Raw genomic sequence first — 14,830 nt, 5'->3', positions numbered from 1 at the left:
TGAAGAGAGGTGCATCCAGCAGTGCCAGTCCAGTAGTAATTTGGATTTGGGCAGGCATCCCTTAGATGATTATCATTACTTTGTGGGTAAGGTCCTAAAGCAAAACGAATGCTGGGTGTGCTCTCACGTGCTTCAGGGACAAAATAATGTAATACTAGTACCGTTCCCACTAACATCTCTGAGGTCCTTGAATTACGGGGAGGGAGACCCATAGAAGGGAGATATAATACCACTAGGTCCCCTAGTTTGCAGCTTCGCCAATACTCAGTTGATTAGCCACTGCTGTGCTTGAACTTTTCACATGCAAAAAAACTTGAGAATTGAGAAGCTAAACTACCTGATCAGACAATAGCTCACCACACCAGTATTGATGGGAGATTTGCTAGAATACCGACAACCAGAAATACTAAAGGACACCATATTTAGACTGTAAGTTCCAATAGGGCAGGGACTGATGTGAATGCGTTCTCTGTACAGCGCTGCGGAATTAGTGGTGTTATATAAATAACTGATGATGATGGTCATGATGACACCATAGACGAGGGCATGTCAACAAGCATAAGAGAGTATTGTTATGTTCGTGTTGTTGATACCAATGAATATTGTCCGATGCGATTAATGTGGTTCCAGCGCACAAAGCGATTTAATAGCAAAAGATAGCAGGATAACAGCAAACCATGATGATGCATAAAAAGGTATGACATAATTACAGAAAAATATAACTGAATACATTACGCAAGCGGCAGTTGGCAACAACTCAAGCTTCAATCAGAACGCTCTGGGGAACGAAGCCAGAGTTCAACAATTTATACACTGTACTGTTGTAAAGTAGTGTCATCACAGAGATATACAGTTAGAGTTGTAAGGTCTTCATTCATAGGTCAAAGGTTCTTGCATTCTCAGGTACTCAATGTTGCATTGGTGAATTCCTCTGGTCATTGTTCGTCAAACTGCAAGGTGTCCTTTCCTCAGGCTCCCGCCTCTAGACTTACATAAACTGTTTTTTATGACCCCTGGTTTTTATGAGCACTAGTTATTTGGTGTATGTAATAGTAATATTATTTATAACTAGCATTCACAAAGTGCGAACGCTACACAAGTAACACCAGATTTCTGCTGGTAAAATATAGATTGATATGAGACCAAACTCCACACATTTCTGAGAACCTGAACCATAATTACTTTTACTGTAGTATTATCTAAGTATAAAAAATCTCTAATACATTTACCAATAACTGAATGTGGATTGGAACATTAATAAATGTGTACTATTTACCAAATGTATGTGTGTATGTAATAGAGATGGGCGGGTCCGGTTCTCCGAGAACCGAACCCACCCGAACTTTGGGTATCCGAGTACCGAGCTGAGCAGCTCGGTACTCTCCCGCCCATTCCGAATCCAAATCGAGGCCGAACGTCATTGTGACGTCGTCGGATCTCGGGGCTCGGTTCTCGCGATACTTCAACTTTATAAATACACGCCTCCACAGCAATCCATCGCCATTTGACAGAGGGAGAGAGCAGGGTGTAGTCATAGGCTAATTAGAGCAGGGACAGAGAATACAATATTGTTATTGCAATTGCTCTAACCAAAATCGCTAGTGCAGAGAGGAGGATAGAGGTTTATTATTTTTTCTTCATATTTGGCACTCCCCAGCGCTTTTGGGGTGTCCCCCATAATTGTGCATTAATATTTCTGGCTGTCAAAAGTCATATCTGTCAGCAGTATCTACTAAATAATTTGTAGCACACCTCAGTGCTTTTGGGGTGTCCTCCCTAATTGTGCATTAATATTTCTGGCTGTCAAAAGTCATATCTGTCAGCAGTATCTACTAAATAATTTGTAGCACACCTCAGTGCTTTTGGGGTGTCCTCCCTAATTGTGCATTAATATTTCTGGCTGTCAAAAGTCATATCTGTCAGCAGTATCTACTAAATAATTTGTAGCACTCCTCAGTGCTTTTGGGGTGTCCTCCCTAATTGTGCATTAATATTTCTGGCTGTCAAAAGTCATATCTGTCAGCAGTATCTACTAAATAATTTTTAGCACTCCTAAGTGCTTTTGGGGTTTCCTCCCTAATTGTGCATTAATATTTCTGGCTGTCAAAAGTCATAACTGTCAGCAGAATCTACTAAATAATTTTTAGCACTCCTCAGTGCTTTTGGGGTGTCCTCCCTAATTGTGCATTAATATTTCTGGCTGTCAAAAGTCATATCTGTCAGCAGTATCTACTAAATAATTTGTAGCACTCCTCAGTGCTTTTGGGGTGTCCTCCCTAATTGTGCATTAATATTTCTGGCTGTCAAAAGTCATATCTGTCAGCAGTATCTACTAAATAATTTTTAGCACTCCTCAGTGCTTTTGGGGTGTCCTCCCTAATTGTGCATTAATATTTCTGGCTGTCAAAAGTCATATCTGTCAGCAGTATCTACTAAATAATTTGTAGCACTCCTCAGTGCTTTTGGGGTGTCCTCCCTAATTGTGCATTAATATTTCTGGCTGTCAAAAGTCATATCTGTCAGCAGTATCTACTAAATAATTTTTAGCACTCCTCAGTGCTTTTGGGGTGTCCTCCCTAATTGTGCATTAATATTTCTGGCTGTCAAAAGTCATAACTGTCAGCAGAATCTACTAAATAATTTTTAGCACTCCTCAGTGCTTTTGGGGTGTCCTCCCTAATTGTGCATTAATATTTCTGGCTGTCAAAAGTCATATCTGTCAGCAGTATCTGCTAAATAATTTTTAGCACTCCTCAGTGCTTTTGGGGTGTCCTCCCTAATTGTGCATTAATATTTCTGGCTGTCAAAAGTCATATCTGTCAGCAGTATCTACTAAATAATTTGTAGCACTCCTCAGTGCTTTTGGGGTGTCCTCCCTAATTGTGCATTAATATTTCTGGCTGTCAAAAGTCATATCTGTCAGCAGTATCTACTAAATAATTTGTAGCACTCCTCAGTGCTTTTTGGGTGTCCTCCCTAATTGTGCATTAATATTTCTGGCTGTCAAAAGTCATATCTGTCAGCAGTATCTACTAAATAATTTTTAGCACTCCTCAGTGCTTTTGGGGTGTCCTCCCTAATTGTGCATTAATATTTCTGGCTGTCAAAAGTCATATCTGTCAGCAGTATCTACTAAATAATTTGTAGCACTCCTCAGTGCTTTTGGGGTGTCCTCCCTAATTGTGCATTAATATTTCTGGCTGTCATAAGTCATATCTGTCAGCAGTATCTACTAAATAATTTTTAGCACTCCTCAGTGCTTTTGGGGTGTCCTCCCTAATTGTGCATTAATATTTCTGGCTGTCAAAAGTCATATCTGTCAGCAGTATCTACTAAATAATTTGTAGCACTCCTCAGTGCTTTTGGGGTGTCCTCCCTAATTGTGCATTAATATTTCTGGCTGTCAAAAGTCATATCTGTCAGCAGTATCTACTAAATAATTTTTAGCACTCCTCAGTGCTTTTGGGGTGTCCTCCCTAATTGTGCATTAATATTTCTGGCTGTCAAAAGTCATATCTGTCAGCAGTATCTACTAAATAATTTGTAGCACTCCTCAGTGCTTTTGGGGTGTCCTCCCTAATTGTGCATTAATATTTCTGGCTGTCATAAGTCATATCTGTCAGCAGTATCTACTAAATAATTTTTAGCACTCCTCAGTGTTTTTGGGGTATCCTCCCTAATTGTGCATTAATATTTCTGGCTGTCAAAAGTCATAACTGTCAGCAGAATCTACTAAATAATTTTTAGCACTCCCCAGTGGTTTGCGCTCAGAATGGATTCAAAGCAGTCCACATATGATCTGAATGAGCAACCAGGTTCTGTCACCAGTCCTGATGTTAGTGTTCCCAGTACGTCATCTGGCCAAGGCGATGTCAAACAACAGAGTGTTTTCAAATTAGTGCAAAAAACAAAAACCAAAAAAAAATTTACTGTATTGAAGCGAAAAAGAAGTGTAACTGAGCAAAAGTTAAGTGACGATAAAAAAAAAATTGCAAGCATGCCATTCTACACACGCAGTGGCAAAGAGAGAATGAGGCCTTCACCTTTGGCTATTAGTGGCAGATCCCAAAAAGTTACCCAGCCTACAATTGGTGCACAACTACTGTTACGCGTCAAAGCCGAGCTGCAAGATAACAGTGAGGCATTACAGGAGAATATTTAAATTATTCAACTTCCACAGTATTTATTAGGAAAGTTCCTTTGGGTTATTGTCAGAATGTCATACATGCCGAAACCTGCCCTGAACAAATGTAGATGCTAGGCATGGCGAGTTCAAGACTTTATGCAATGTTATAACCAATCATACTGTGCTTTACATCCTTCCAGATGATCTGTATTATATTTGTGGGAGAAGAGATTACACATAGTTAACTCCGAGTTCCAGACATATATGTTTTCCTAGGTAGATTCCTTCCTGAGATCATATCCATAGAAGAACATCACCTCCATACGTACACAAACAGTATGAACACCGTGGCGAAAGAAACATGATTTCAGGTGAAGAACCTGTAGCTATAAAGTTAATTACTGAAACGACATGATTTCAAACTATGGTTAAATTAGACCCCACCAAGACCACTTAAGGAACTCTAAATTTTAAGTACATACAAGACCTGGCTAAATTGATTGACAATATTACAGAGATGTATGATGACACCTTCAGGTATACAGGTAAGGAGCTACAGGCTTATAAGAAGGAGTTAGTTCAACATAGGTTGGTGTTAAAATACCTTACAGCTATTACTGGTGGATAATGTGTGATGTTAGCTACCCAATTTGGTGTTAAGTGTTGCACGTACATCACCAATAATACAGATGACCATAAAGAAGTAATTGACCGGAAGATGAGCGAAATCCTACAGTTAAAATGGGAATTCTGAGAAGAACCATAACTCTTCATTGTATGAAATAGAAGAAAAGGTAGCAGGAATGGATCTTGTGGTTGAACCAAGCAAAATATTCTCAGATCTAGGAAAATGGGTACAAGAAATGATAGCTAGTATAAGTAAGCTTCTTATCCTTATGTTTGGTGTCTTTAGAGTAATAGACTTATGAGACTGATGTGTTTCTGCTATTTTGAAGTGTGGAAAATGTTCTACTGAGGTGAATACTGAAAATGATAATGTGATGGTAATGAGAAGTACAAATGCCACAGTTAATGAAGAATTGCATTACAATCCAGAGACAGAAAGTATAATTAGGTGATAGTTTTGTGCACTATCAAAGGCTGGCCTGTGGAAGTCAAATAATTGAATGAAATCGGCTAAATTAATTAATATTGGTTTATCATGCGATTGCGATTAGTACGCCATGTATAATGACGCAATCGCTTGGATAAATAACACATACACTTAGATTCACTCACATTAATAATTGAATTAAATGTTATTTATACAGATAACATTATAGTAAAGGTATTTATGGTTCAGGGCCTCTAAAATATATAGAGATTGGTCTCATATTAATCAATATTTCACCAGCGGTAACCCGGTTTTGACAGAGTAGCAATCACATCTAGCAGTCGCTAGTTATGAGCAATATGATATTAATACTCAAAAGCACTCTTCTTATGGGTCAGTTTAAACCGATTTTTTGGCGGGAAGACACTATGCAACAGTTGGAGTGAGTTGCCCCCTCCTTTGGGAGAAGATCAAATGAACTGATCAATGATCTGTAGTCTACTGAAACATCGTAAACAGTGGACCAATGAGGAACTCTCTTAGTGTAATCTTTGTATATTTTGTGACATCATCAGTGCTTTTTCTAACTAAACAGCATATAAGCAGCCTCTGATTTAGGAACGGTCTCTCTCTTTGCCAACGGACATCAGGATTGATGGACTGTTCCTGGATCTACGGCTGAACAGCGTATGTATCGGTTGTACTTTGTATTATTATTGTGTTCTGCTAAGTTTTGCTATTAAATCTCTTTTGTGCTTTGGAACCACATTAATCGCATCAGACAATATTTATTGGTAGCGGCAATACGGACATAACACCTATTATTCAAGTTTTTATTTTTTTTCATTTTCAGAACTGTTGCCTTTTTATTCATTAGTTGAATGTTATGAGGCGAAATGTGTAAATAAAACTGGCAAAAGTTTTTATTTCAATTTCCATGGTGTAATGTGACAAAAGGTAATTATTTTGACAGGGTATGATGAATTTCTATAGGCACTGTACATTGGTGTCACAAGTCCTTGCTCTGAGTTCAACAAAGTACATCAATGTATAAGGATGGCTGCACCATTGATGTATTCATGTTATTAGCCAAAGATTGTATATTTGTTAAGTGGTTTGAGTGTCAGATTTGTTACCAGATATTAGCACTTACCATTATTGAAGTGTTAAAATAAGCTAAAAATCCATTACCTGTGAACCAAGAGAGATAGATCCAGTTGGAGGTATAGCAACAACATTTGTGAGAGGGAGACTTCAATTAATATTACACACTCCTTTTGCAGGACTGGTCTTACTAAAGTATTCCGTTTACTACCAAACAAACATTAAGCTGGGTACACATCTATGCAATCTTCAGATGCAATCTCTGAAACGTTTTTGCCTAAGATTGAAAGTCCTGATGAACATGCCGATTCATGAGTACATAAAAGAGATGGGCGGGCTCGGTTCCCCCGAGAACCGAACCCACCCGAACTTTGGCTATCCGGTACTCTCCCGCCCGCTCGGAATCCAAATCGAGGCCGAACGTCATTGTGACGTCGTCGGATCTCGGGGCTCGGTTTTCGCGATACTTGAAGATTATAAATACACGCCTCCACAGCAATCCACCACCATTTGACAGAGGGAGAGAGCAGGGTGTAGTCACAGGCTGATTAGAGCAGGGACAGAGAATACAATATTCTGATTCCAATTGTGCTAACAAAAATTGCTAGAGAAGAGAGTAGGATAGAGGAGTTTTTTTTTCCAATACTTGGCACTCAAAGTGCTTTTTGGGTGTCCTCCATTATTTTGCCTAAATATTTCTGGCTGTCAAAATTACTATCTGTCAGCAGATTAATCAAATAATTTTTAGCACTCCCCAGTGCTTTTGGGGTGTCCCCCATAATTGTGCATAAATATTTCTTGCTGTCAAAAGTCATATTTGTCAGCATTATCTACCAAATAATTTTTAGCACTCCCCAGTGCTTTTGGGGTGTCCCCCATAATTGTGCATAAATATTTCTGGCTGTCAAAAGTCATATTTGTCAGCAGTATCTACCAAATAATTTTTAGCACTCCCAAGTGCTTTTGGGGTGTCCCCCATAATTGTGCATAAATATTTATGGCTGTCAAAAGTCATATTTGTCAGCAGTATCTACCAAATAATTTTTAGCACTACAAGTGCTTTGGGCTCATAATGGATTCAAAGCAGTCCACATATGAGCAGAATGAGCAACCAGGTTCTGTCACCAGTCCTGATGGTAGTGTTCCCAGTACGTCATCTGGGCAAGGCGATGTCAAACTACACAGTGTTTCGAAATCAGTCCAAAAAACACACACCAAAAAAAAATTACTGTGTTGAAGCGAAAAAGAAGTGTAACTGAGGAAAAGTTAAGTGTTGATAAAAAAAAAATTGCCAACATGCCATTCTACACACGCAGTGGCAAAGAGAGAATGAGGCCTTCACCTTTCTCTATTAGTGGCAGATCCAAAAAAGTTACCGAGCCTACAATTGGTGCACAACTACTGTTACGCGTCAAAGCCGAGCTGCAAGATAACAGTGAGGCATTAGAGGATAATGTTTGCTCTGATTCACAAATGACACCAATCCCTGTGGAGAGTCCATCCAATAGTGGGATGTCTAATCGTGAGCATTCTGTTAGTGTACCCATAAAGAAGGGACCTTTCAGCAGTTCTGCTGATGTGTGCCTTAATAGCCAGAGTGTAGCCGGTGATACACAAATTGAGGATGCCACTTTGGAATTAGAAGAGGATGAGGAGGAGATTTGTATAGGCGACGAGGGCGGTAATGAGGATGTTGATGAGGATGAGGTTGTTTGTGTAAGTCCTGCACCAATGGCAGCAGTTCTGGCACGTGACAAGAAAAAGACCATTGTCATCCCTGGGCATAAAACAAAAAAATCCACTTCTTATGTGTGGAATTATTTCTACCCAAATCTAGACAACAATTGTATAGCCATTTGTAGTGTATGTCAAGCCACAGTCAGTCGAGGGAGGGACCTTAACCATCTTGGAACCTCGTCTATGTTACGCCATTTAACGAGAATTCATGGCAAAGTGTTGGGAAAAGCTGAAAGTTCTTCCAAACAAATTACAAGCACTCCATCATCAGCTAAGACCCTCGCTCACCGACATCACAACGGCTACAAAATACACCCACCACACCATCCTCATCAATATCCTCAGTAGCGCTCGGAGTTAGCCCGGCATCCCACTTATTAAGGCTGGATGACTCCTGCACTATTATTAATTCCTCTGAAGAAAGTGTAAGTCCCACTGCTGCTGCTGTTGCTGCTGCTGGGGGGTGAATCGTCAGCCCAGAGGCAGGTCAAGAAAATGAGCAGTCCTACATTTCAGCAATTAACTGTGAAACAATCATTTGCTAGGGGAAGCAAATATGACAGCAGTCACCCAGTCGCCAAGCGAATCACAGACGCCATGGCTGCAATTGTAGTGTTAGATCTGCGTCCAATCTCCACAATAAACGCGTTACAGAATTCCATCGCGACACCATTTCTCCCGTAAAGCAATTCCACAACTATACCAAAAAGTGTGTAAATATGTAGAGATTGCGCTGAAAAATGCCATTCTGCCCACTGTCTACTTAACCACAGATATGTGGACAAGTGGCAGTGGCCAAACCAAAGACTATATGACTGTGACAGCCCAGTGGGTTGGTCATTCACCTTCACCAGCAGGAACAGCAGCAGCATTTACACCACTACGTAACATTTGTCACAGGCAGGCCACTCTTTGTATCACCGGCTTCACTAACAGGCATACAGCTGACAATTTGTTACGCAAACTAAGAGATGTGATTGATACATGGCTTATACCACTCGAACTCTCCCCATGATATGTCATTTCTGATAACGCCAACAATATAGTGCGAGCATTACAGCTGGGTGATTTCCAACACCTTCCCTATTTTGCTCACACCATTAACTTGGTGGTGCAGAGCTTCCTACGAAATAACCATGAGGTGCAGGAGATGCTTTCGGTGGCCCGTAAAATTTCAGGCCATTTCAGGCATTCAGCCACAGCATGTAGGAGATTACAGCAACTCCAAGAGCAGTTTAACTTGCCCTGCCACCAACTTAAACAAGAGGTGGTAACTAGGTGGAATTCCACCCTGTACATGCTTCAGAGGATGGAGGAACAGCGCAAAGCCATCCAAGCATGTTACACAAGCCATGACATTGGGAAAGGAGGGGGGATGTATTTCACTCTTGCACAGTGGGGAATCCTTTCTGTGCTGTGCAAGGTGCTAAAACCATTTGAAGTTGTGGAGGAGAAAGCAAGCAATTCAGCAAAGTATGTTGGCCTTGTCGATCAAGTACTTAATTCGCTTCACAACGATCCTCGAGTTATTAAGATCTTGAACTCGGATTAGTAAGTTTTGGCCACTGTGCTTGATCAAGGTTTAAGACCTACATTGAGTCTTTACTTGTAAATGAGCTCGATGTGAACTTTTACAAGGAGCTATTGCACAGCAAGTTGGCCGCTGAACTGGGCCTCGGCTTGACGACGTGTCCTCCTTCACTTTCTCAAGCTGCTGCTGCTCGTAAAAAATAAAATTTCCCAAAAAGAAGCAGGGAAGACGCAGGGGGCAGAACAGAACAATTTAACATCTGGGCTGGTTTGAAGGATTTTTCAAAAAAATGTGTCACCTTGCCCATAACTCCATCCAATACGAGTATAAACATGCAAAGGATGGTGGAGGATTATTTTCAAGAGGTAATTGATATGGAAATGTCAGACAGTCCCGTTCCTTACTGGGAGGAAAAGCAGGCCATTTGGAAACCCATGTACAACCTTGCTTTGCAATACCTAAGCTGCCCACCCTCCAGTGTGTACTCTGAACGAGTGTTCAGTACAGCCGGGAACTTAGTCAGTGATCGCCGTCGAAGGTTACTTCCAAAAAATGTGGATAAAATGAGGTTTCTAAAAATTAACTACATCTTCCACGAGGAAGGCCTTTACCATCAAAGACATCAAAGCATTAACTGTTCTCTCATGGCGGATTCAAGCGGCGATGAATTGATAGTCTGTGATGATGACGTACACACTGATGAGGGTGAGGATGAAGCTGAAGATAATGACGATAACATCTTTTTAAAACTTTCTATGTAAGTGTAGGGTGCAATCTACCCCTAAAGAGGAAAGGGACTTGTGGCATTTCCATATCACGTACAGTCTTGAAAGGCTGCTGTTTGGGCAATTTCTCCTTAAGGGTAGGGTGTCATAGAGAGAGTGACCCCAAACTGGCTTTGTCCATTTCTCTTAATATTGTACAGTCTATAACTGCTGAATTTTTTTGTATTTTCGACAAGTGGAGGGGGGCCTATAGAGACAGAAACCAAACTGGCTTTCTCTTTTTCAATTAATATTGTACAGTCTATAACGGCTGAATTTTTTTGTATTTTCGACAAGTGGAGGGGGGCCTAGAGAGCCAGAAACCAAACTGGCTTTCTCCATTTCAATTAATATTGTACAGTCTATAACGGCTGAATTTTTTTGTATTTTCGACAAGTGGAGGGGGGCCTATAGAGACAGAAACCAAACTGGCTTTCTCCATTTCAATTAATATTGTACAGTCTATAACGGCTGAATTTTTTTGTATTTTCGACAAGTGGAGGGGGGCCTAGAGAGCCAGAAACCAAACTGGCTTTCTCCATTTCAATTAATATTGTACAGTCTATAATGGCTGAATTTTTTTGTATTTTCGACAAGTGGAGGGGGGCCTATAGAGACAGAAAGCAAACTGCCTTTTTCCATTTCTTTACATATTTAACTATAAGTGTAGGGTGTAATATACATACAAAGACGATGGCTTCATTGCCAATATGCATAGATGGAGAGGACGACAATCTGTTTTGTGTGTAGAATTAATGAAGGCCTACCTACCAGGAATTAAACAGTTTTTTTTATAATTTATTAGCTTTACAATTACATTACTTATCCAAGAAACAGGTGGAGCACTAAATTTGGTTATTTTAGGTGACCATCTCTAGTACACACCAACAACATTTATCTTCAGATATCTGCCTATGCTGCTTGTCATGAGTGCGTACACACTTCCACATTTGCCCGGCATCTTTCCATGTTGATCGTGATTTTTTGGAACTTTAGAAAACGAAATCAACAGATACGATGTATGTTTATAAAACATGATCTTGGGAGTGTACACATTCTTACAATACTTGGACAAATGGTTGTGAACCGTGTGATCTGCACTATATCTGCATAGATGTCTACCCAGCTTTACACACCATTTATCAGGAGGAAGCTTGCTTGTTGACAGAAATGAAATGCTGCAAGGCAATTCATGTTCTATGGTTTATTTCCAGATCTGCAACTTGGAGAGTCTGATTATCTCTCTCTCACTGCTCATGGGTATAGTATATTAATTTCTTGACTGTGAATTCAGAATTTAAATGGTAAAAATCAGTATTGGAATACTAATCATCATCATCATCATCATCATTTATTTATATAGCGCCACTAATTCCGCAGCGCTGTACAGAGAACTCATTCACATCAGTCCCTGCCCCATTGGAGCTTACAGTCTAAATTCCCTAATATATACACACACTCACACAAAGACAGACAGAGAGGGAGACAGACAGAGACTAGGGTCAATTTTTGATTGCAGCCAATTAACCTACCAGTATGTTTTTTGGAGTGTGGGAGGAAACCGGAGCACCCGGAGGAAACCCACGCAAACACAGGGAGAACATACAAACTCCACACAGATAAGGCCATGGTCGGGAATCGAACTCATGACCCCAGTGCTGTGAGGCAGATGTGCTAACCACTAGGCCACTGTGCTGCCCAACTACTAATAAAATATTAATTGCATAAATAAAGAGGGGGGACGACAAAAAACACTCAAATACAGCATAAGCAATCCGCTACATAAAAGCACATGTATTAGATTTCTAATGAACATGTGTAAGTTATTTCTATCCTAAGGCAGAACATATGTGATTCAAAACGAAAATGCAGCATCTACTGTTATCATTTCTGTGTGTGTGTATTAAATTCATGTTCTTACACAGACTGTAAGAAAGATGCCATGCTCAGATATCTCACAGCAAGCAGTGCACAGTTTAAATATACAGTATTTATCTCTCTTATAGGATACAGAAATATGTGTGAAAATCATGTCCATTTGCTGTAGAACAAAGTGCTAAGAAGTTGAGATTTCAAAATATCTGGCAGCAAGCCAAAGCTTAATGGCCGTTTAAAAGCAGTTTGATTAAATAGAATTAACATACTAATTGCCAATCTGCAGACGGTGCTGGATTAGTTACAAAAATCATTACCTGCTCCAAATACTAATAACTAATAAAACGTAACGGGCTAGAATGGAAGTACATTTTTTTTCTGCTGTTCCCTTTATGTGCTCCGAATGATTCAAGGTTTATTCCATTTTAATATCAGGAAGCTGTGAGATATCACAGTAACCAGAAAGATTCAGAGCCACAGTGCAAAAAAGCTGCATCAAATGAGGCTCGGCAGGAGTTTCAACAGAGGGGAAGCTGGTCACCTGTTTTGTGTATGTACAGAGTCTGCTCAGACTGGCTGCATGCTGGAAATCTGTGTTGGAAAATGCCAGGAGTCAGAAGCAGAGGGAACTTTGGAGTGCAGTAAAAACGGCACAAATCACAAGGAGGTTCCTGAGATCTGCTTAAACGGATCCCCCGCAGTGATCTGCTGCTGTGAAGGCACATGGCATAATATGCCCAGGTATTCTGTTTGACATGGATCTGACATGTTACATGGATGTTGAAGACAATGATCTAACTTCACGTTTTCTATATTTGTTATAATTAGCATCAAGCTGTACTGAGAGAACACGCACCCTTCCTCCCAGCCCCGGTATCCAGTGTGAGTGACAGAACAAGGAATATTTTATTGCTGTTTACATTGATTTATATGAATGTACTGAACATACTTGGCGCTGAGTGGACAGCAGTTTGAAAGTGTTGTGAAGAAGAAAGATTTGTAGAGAAATATTTATGTTTTGGAAGTTACAATGACAGATTTAAGACACTGCTCTTTGCATTTTATTTCGGATTCTCTGGTATACAATTTATAGATGGAATTAAGTACACCACTGAACTACACCCACACTGGATAGAACTGGATTTCTGAAACCTAAAATGGACATGACTCTTCTAAAAGCAAATGATGACTTCTGGGGGTGTCTTGTGCACTAAACTGCTGTGAAGAGTATCTCACCATGATCATGTATGGAGAAATGTTGTTAAACTCCAGCAGTGCCACAGAAGCTCAAATCATGCTCCAGACTAATACTCTTTACCTGAGCAGCACACAGAGACCAGTCAGCTCTTCAGCCTTTTACATGTCCACAGCCCGGGTGCTGAAAGAAGGGGAGATAAACAAACCTGACCTAATGACCTATATCGTCCTATTTGTCCTTCTCTTCTTGACTGTGACTCTGATTGTGCTTTTCATTAACTGTCAGCTGCGGAATTCCTTCTTTGCAGGTCTACCTTATGATAGATCAATGAGAGAAGCCAGGAGCCCTTGGAAAACACAGTCTGTCTGAACCAAACATAATAGCTGCTATCTGAGATGCATTTTCCTATGTTGATTTTTATATATTATTATAGCTAAATGGCATAAACAGAACAAGCATAGACTTAGATTTGTTACTATACCACTAAGTAAATGCCATTTTCAATGTGTTGATTATTAGTATTGCTATTATAATTAAAATATAATCATTATTTTTAATTTATGCCAAAGGGTATAGTAGTTTAATTAAGAACCCATTAAATTATGTGGATTTAATTATGTTTTAAAGCTTTTTTCCCTCCTTATATTCTCTATAGTAGTTTTATTTAGAATGTGATTGCGACTTTAATGTATTTCTTTAAATTTGTGTAATGATTCAGACATATTCCTTTGTCTCTGGCTGTCAGATGAGTTAGAATGACATTTTAACAGTGACTACTGAATGCTCAGGAAGGCAGTGATTTGACATTCACTCCTAATGTGTCATTTTCATATACAGATATTATAGCTGAGGCATGTCAAAAATGTTTTCCTTGGACAGTGATAACCCTCGGTTCTCTCTCCCAGCAAATTCTGTGTAAAATTGCTCCCTTTTCAAGTAAAATAAATTGCAAGATCTAATTTCTGTCTAGAAATAAATACAGTGTTATCTGTCTTTTCTGAAGCTTGGAGACAAACATTTCATTACATCTCCTACAGTAGCTTTGCCAGAATTAAATGGTTGAGGGAGAGGTTCCAAATACTTAAGCTTAATTATTTGACCCATTTAGAACAACCCTGTGTTACTGTAGCGCAGAAAAAAATTGCATGATTCTCTGTGCAGGTGTTTCTGCTAATCGAGATCCAATTTGCTATAACAAGTAAAGGTTTAAGTAATTTGTTTTAATTCTCACATTTAGCCGCTGCAAGGCTAATGAGGATATAGTGATGATTTGTAAGATACATTAGCCATAATATGTTTTTCTAGCTACAATGTTTTCCTCCAGGGTCTTCTTATGTTAGTGATCACATCCCAGCTGATGAAGCAGTAACATTATGATAATAATCATGTTATGTTTGAAAAAAAAATCTTATTATAAAATATAATATTTAACAGATACGAA

The 14,830-nt window shown here is 39.6% G+C and overlaps 1 protein-coding gene across 1 annotated transcript; it reads left to right on the top strand.

Annotated features, from left to right (window-relative positions):
• Positions 1-12,611: 12,611 nt before the first annotated feature.
• On the top strand, positions 12,612-14,366 carry SMIM32 (small integral membrane protein 32). The gene is made up of 2 exons (XM_075209835.1): positions 12,612-12,932; positions 13,020-14,366. Exon 2 carries the CDS (start codon positions 13,429-13,431, stop codon positions 13,756-13,758), a length of 330 nt encoding a protein of 109 aa, XP_075065936.1. The 5' UTR covers positions 12,612-12,932; positions 13,020-13,428; the 3' UTR covers positions 13,759-14,366.
• Positions 14,367-14,830: the final 464 nt, after the last annotated feature.

Source organism: Mixophyes fleayi, chromosome 4, assembly GCF_038048845.1.
Source record: "Mixophyes fleayi isolate aMixFle1 chromosome 4, aMixFle1.hap1, whole genome shotgun sequence".
Lineage (NCBI taxonomy): Eukaryota > Metazoa > Chordata > Amphibia > Anura > Limnodynastidae > Mixophyes > Mixophyes fleayi.
This window is presented reverse-complemented; position numbering and strand designations above follow the sequence as displayed.

Excerpts from the sequence above, each read along its gene's own strand:
- SMIM32 (XM_075209835.1), top strand. The coding sequence starts at position 13,429 with ATGATCATGTATGGAGAAATGTTGTTAAACTCCAGCAGTGCCACAGAA.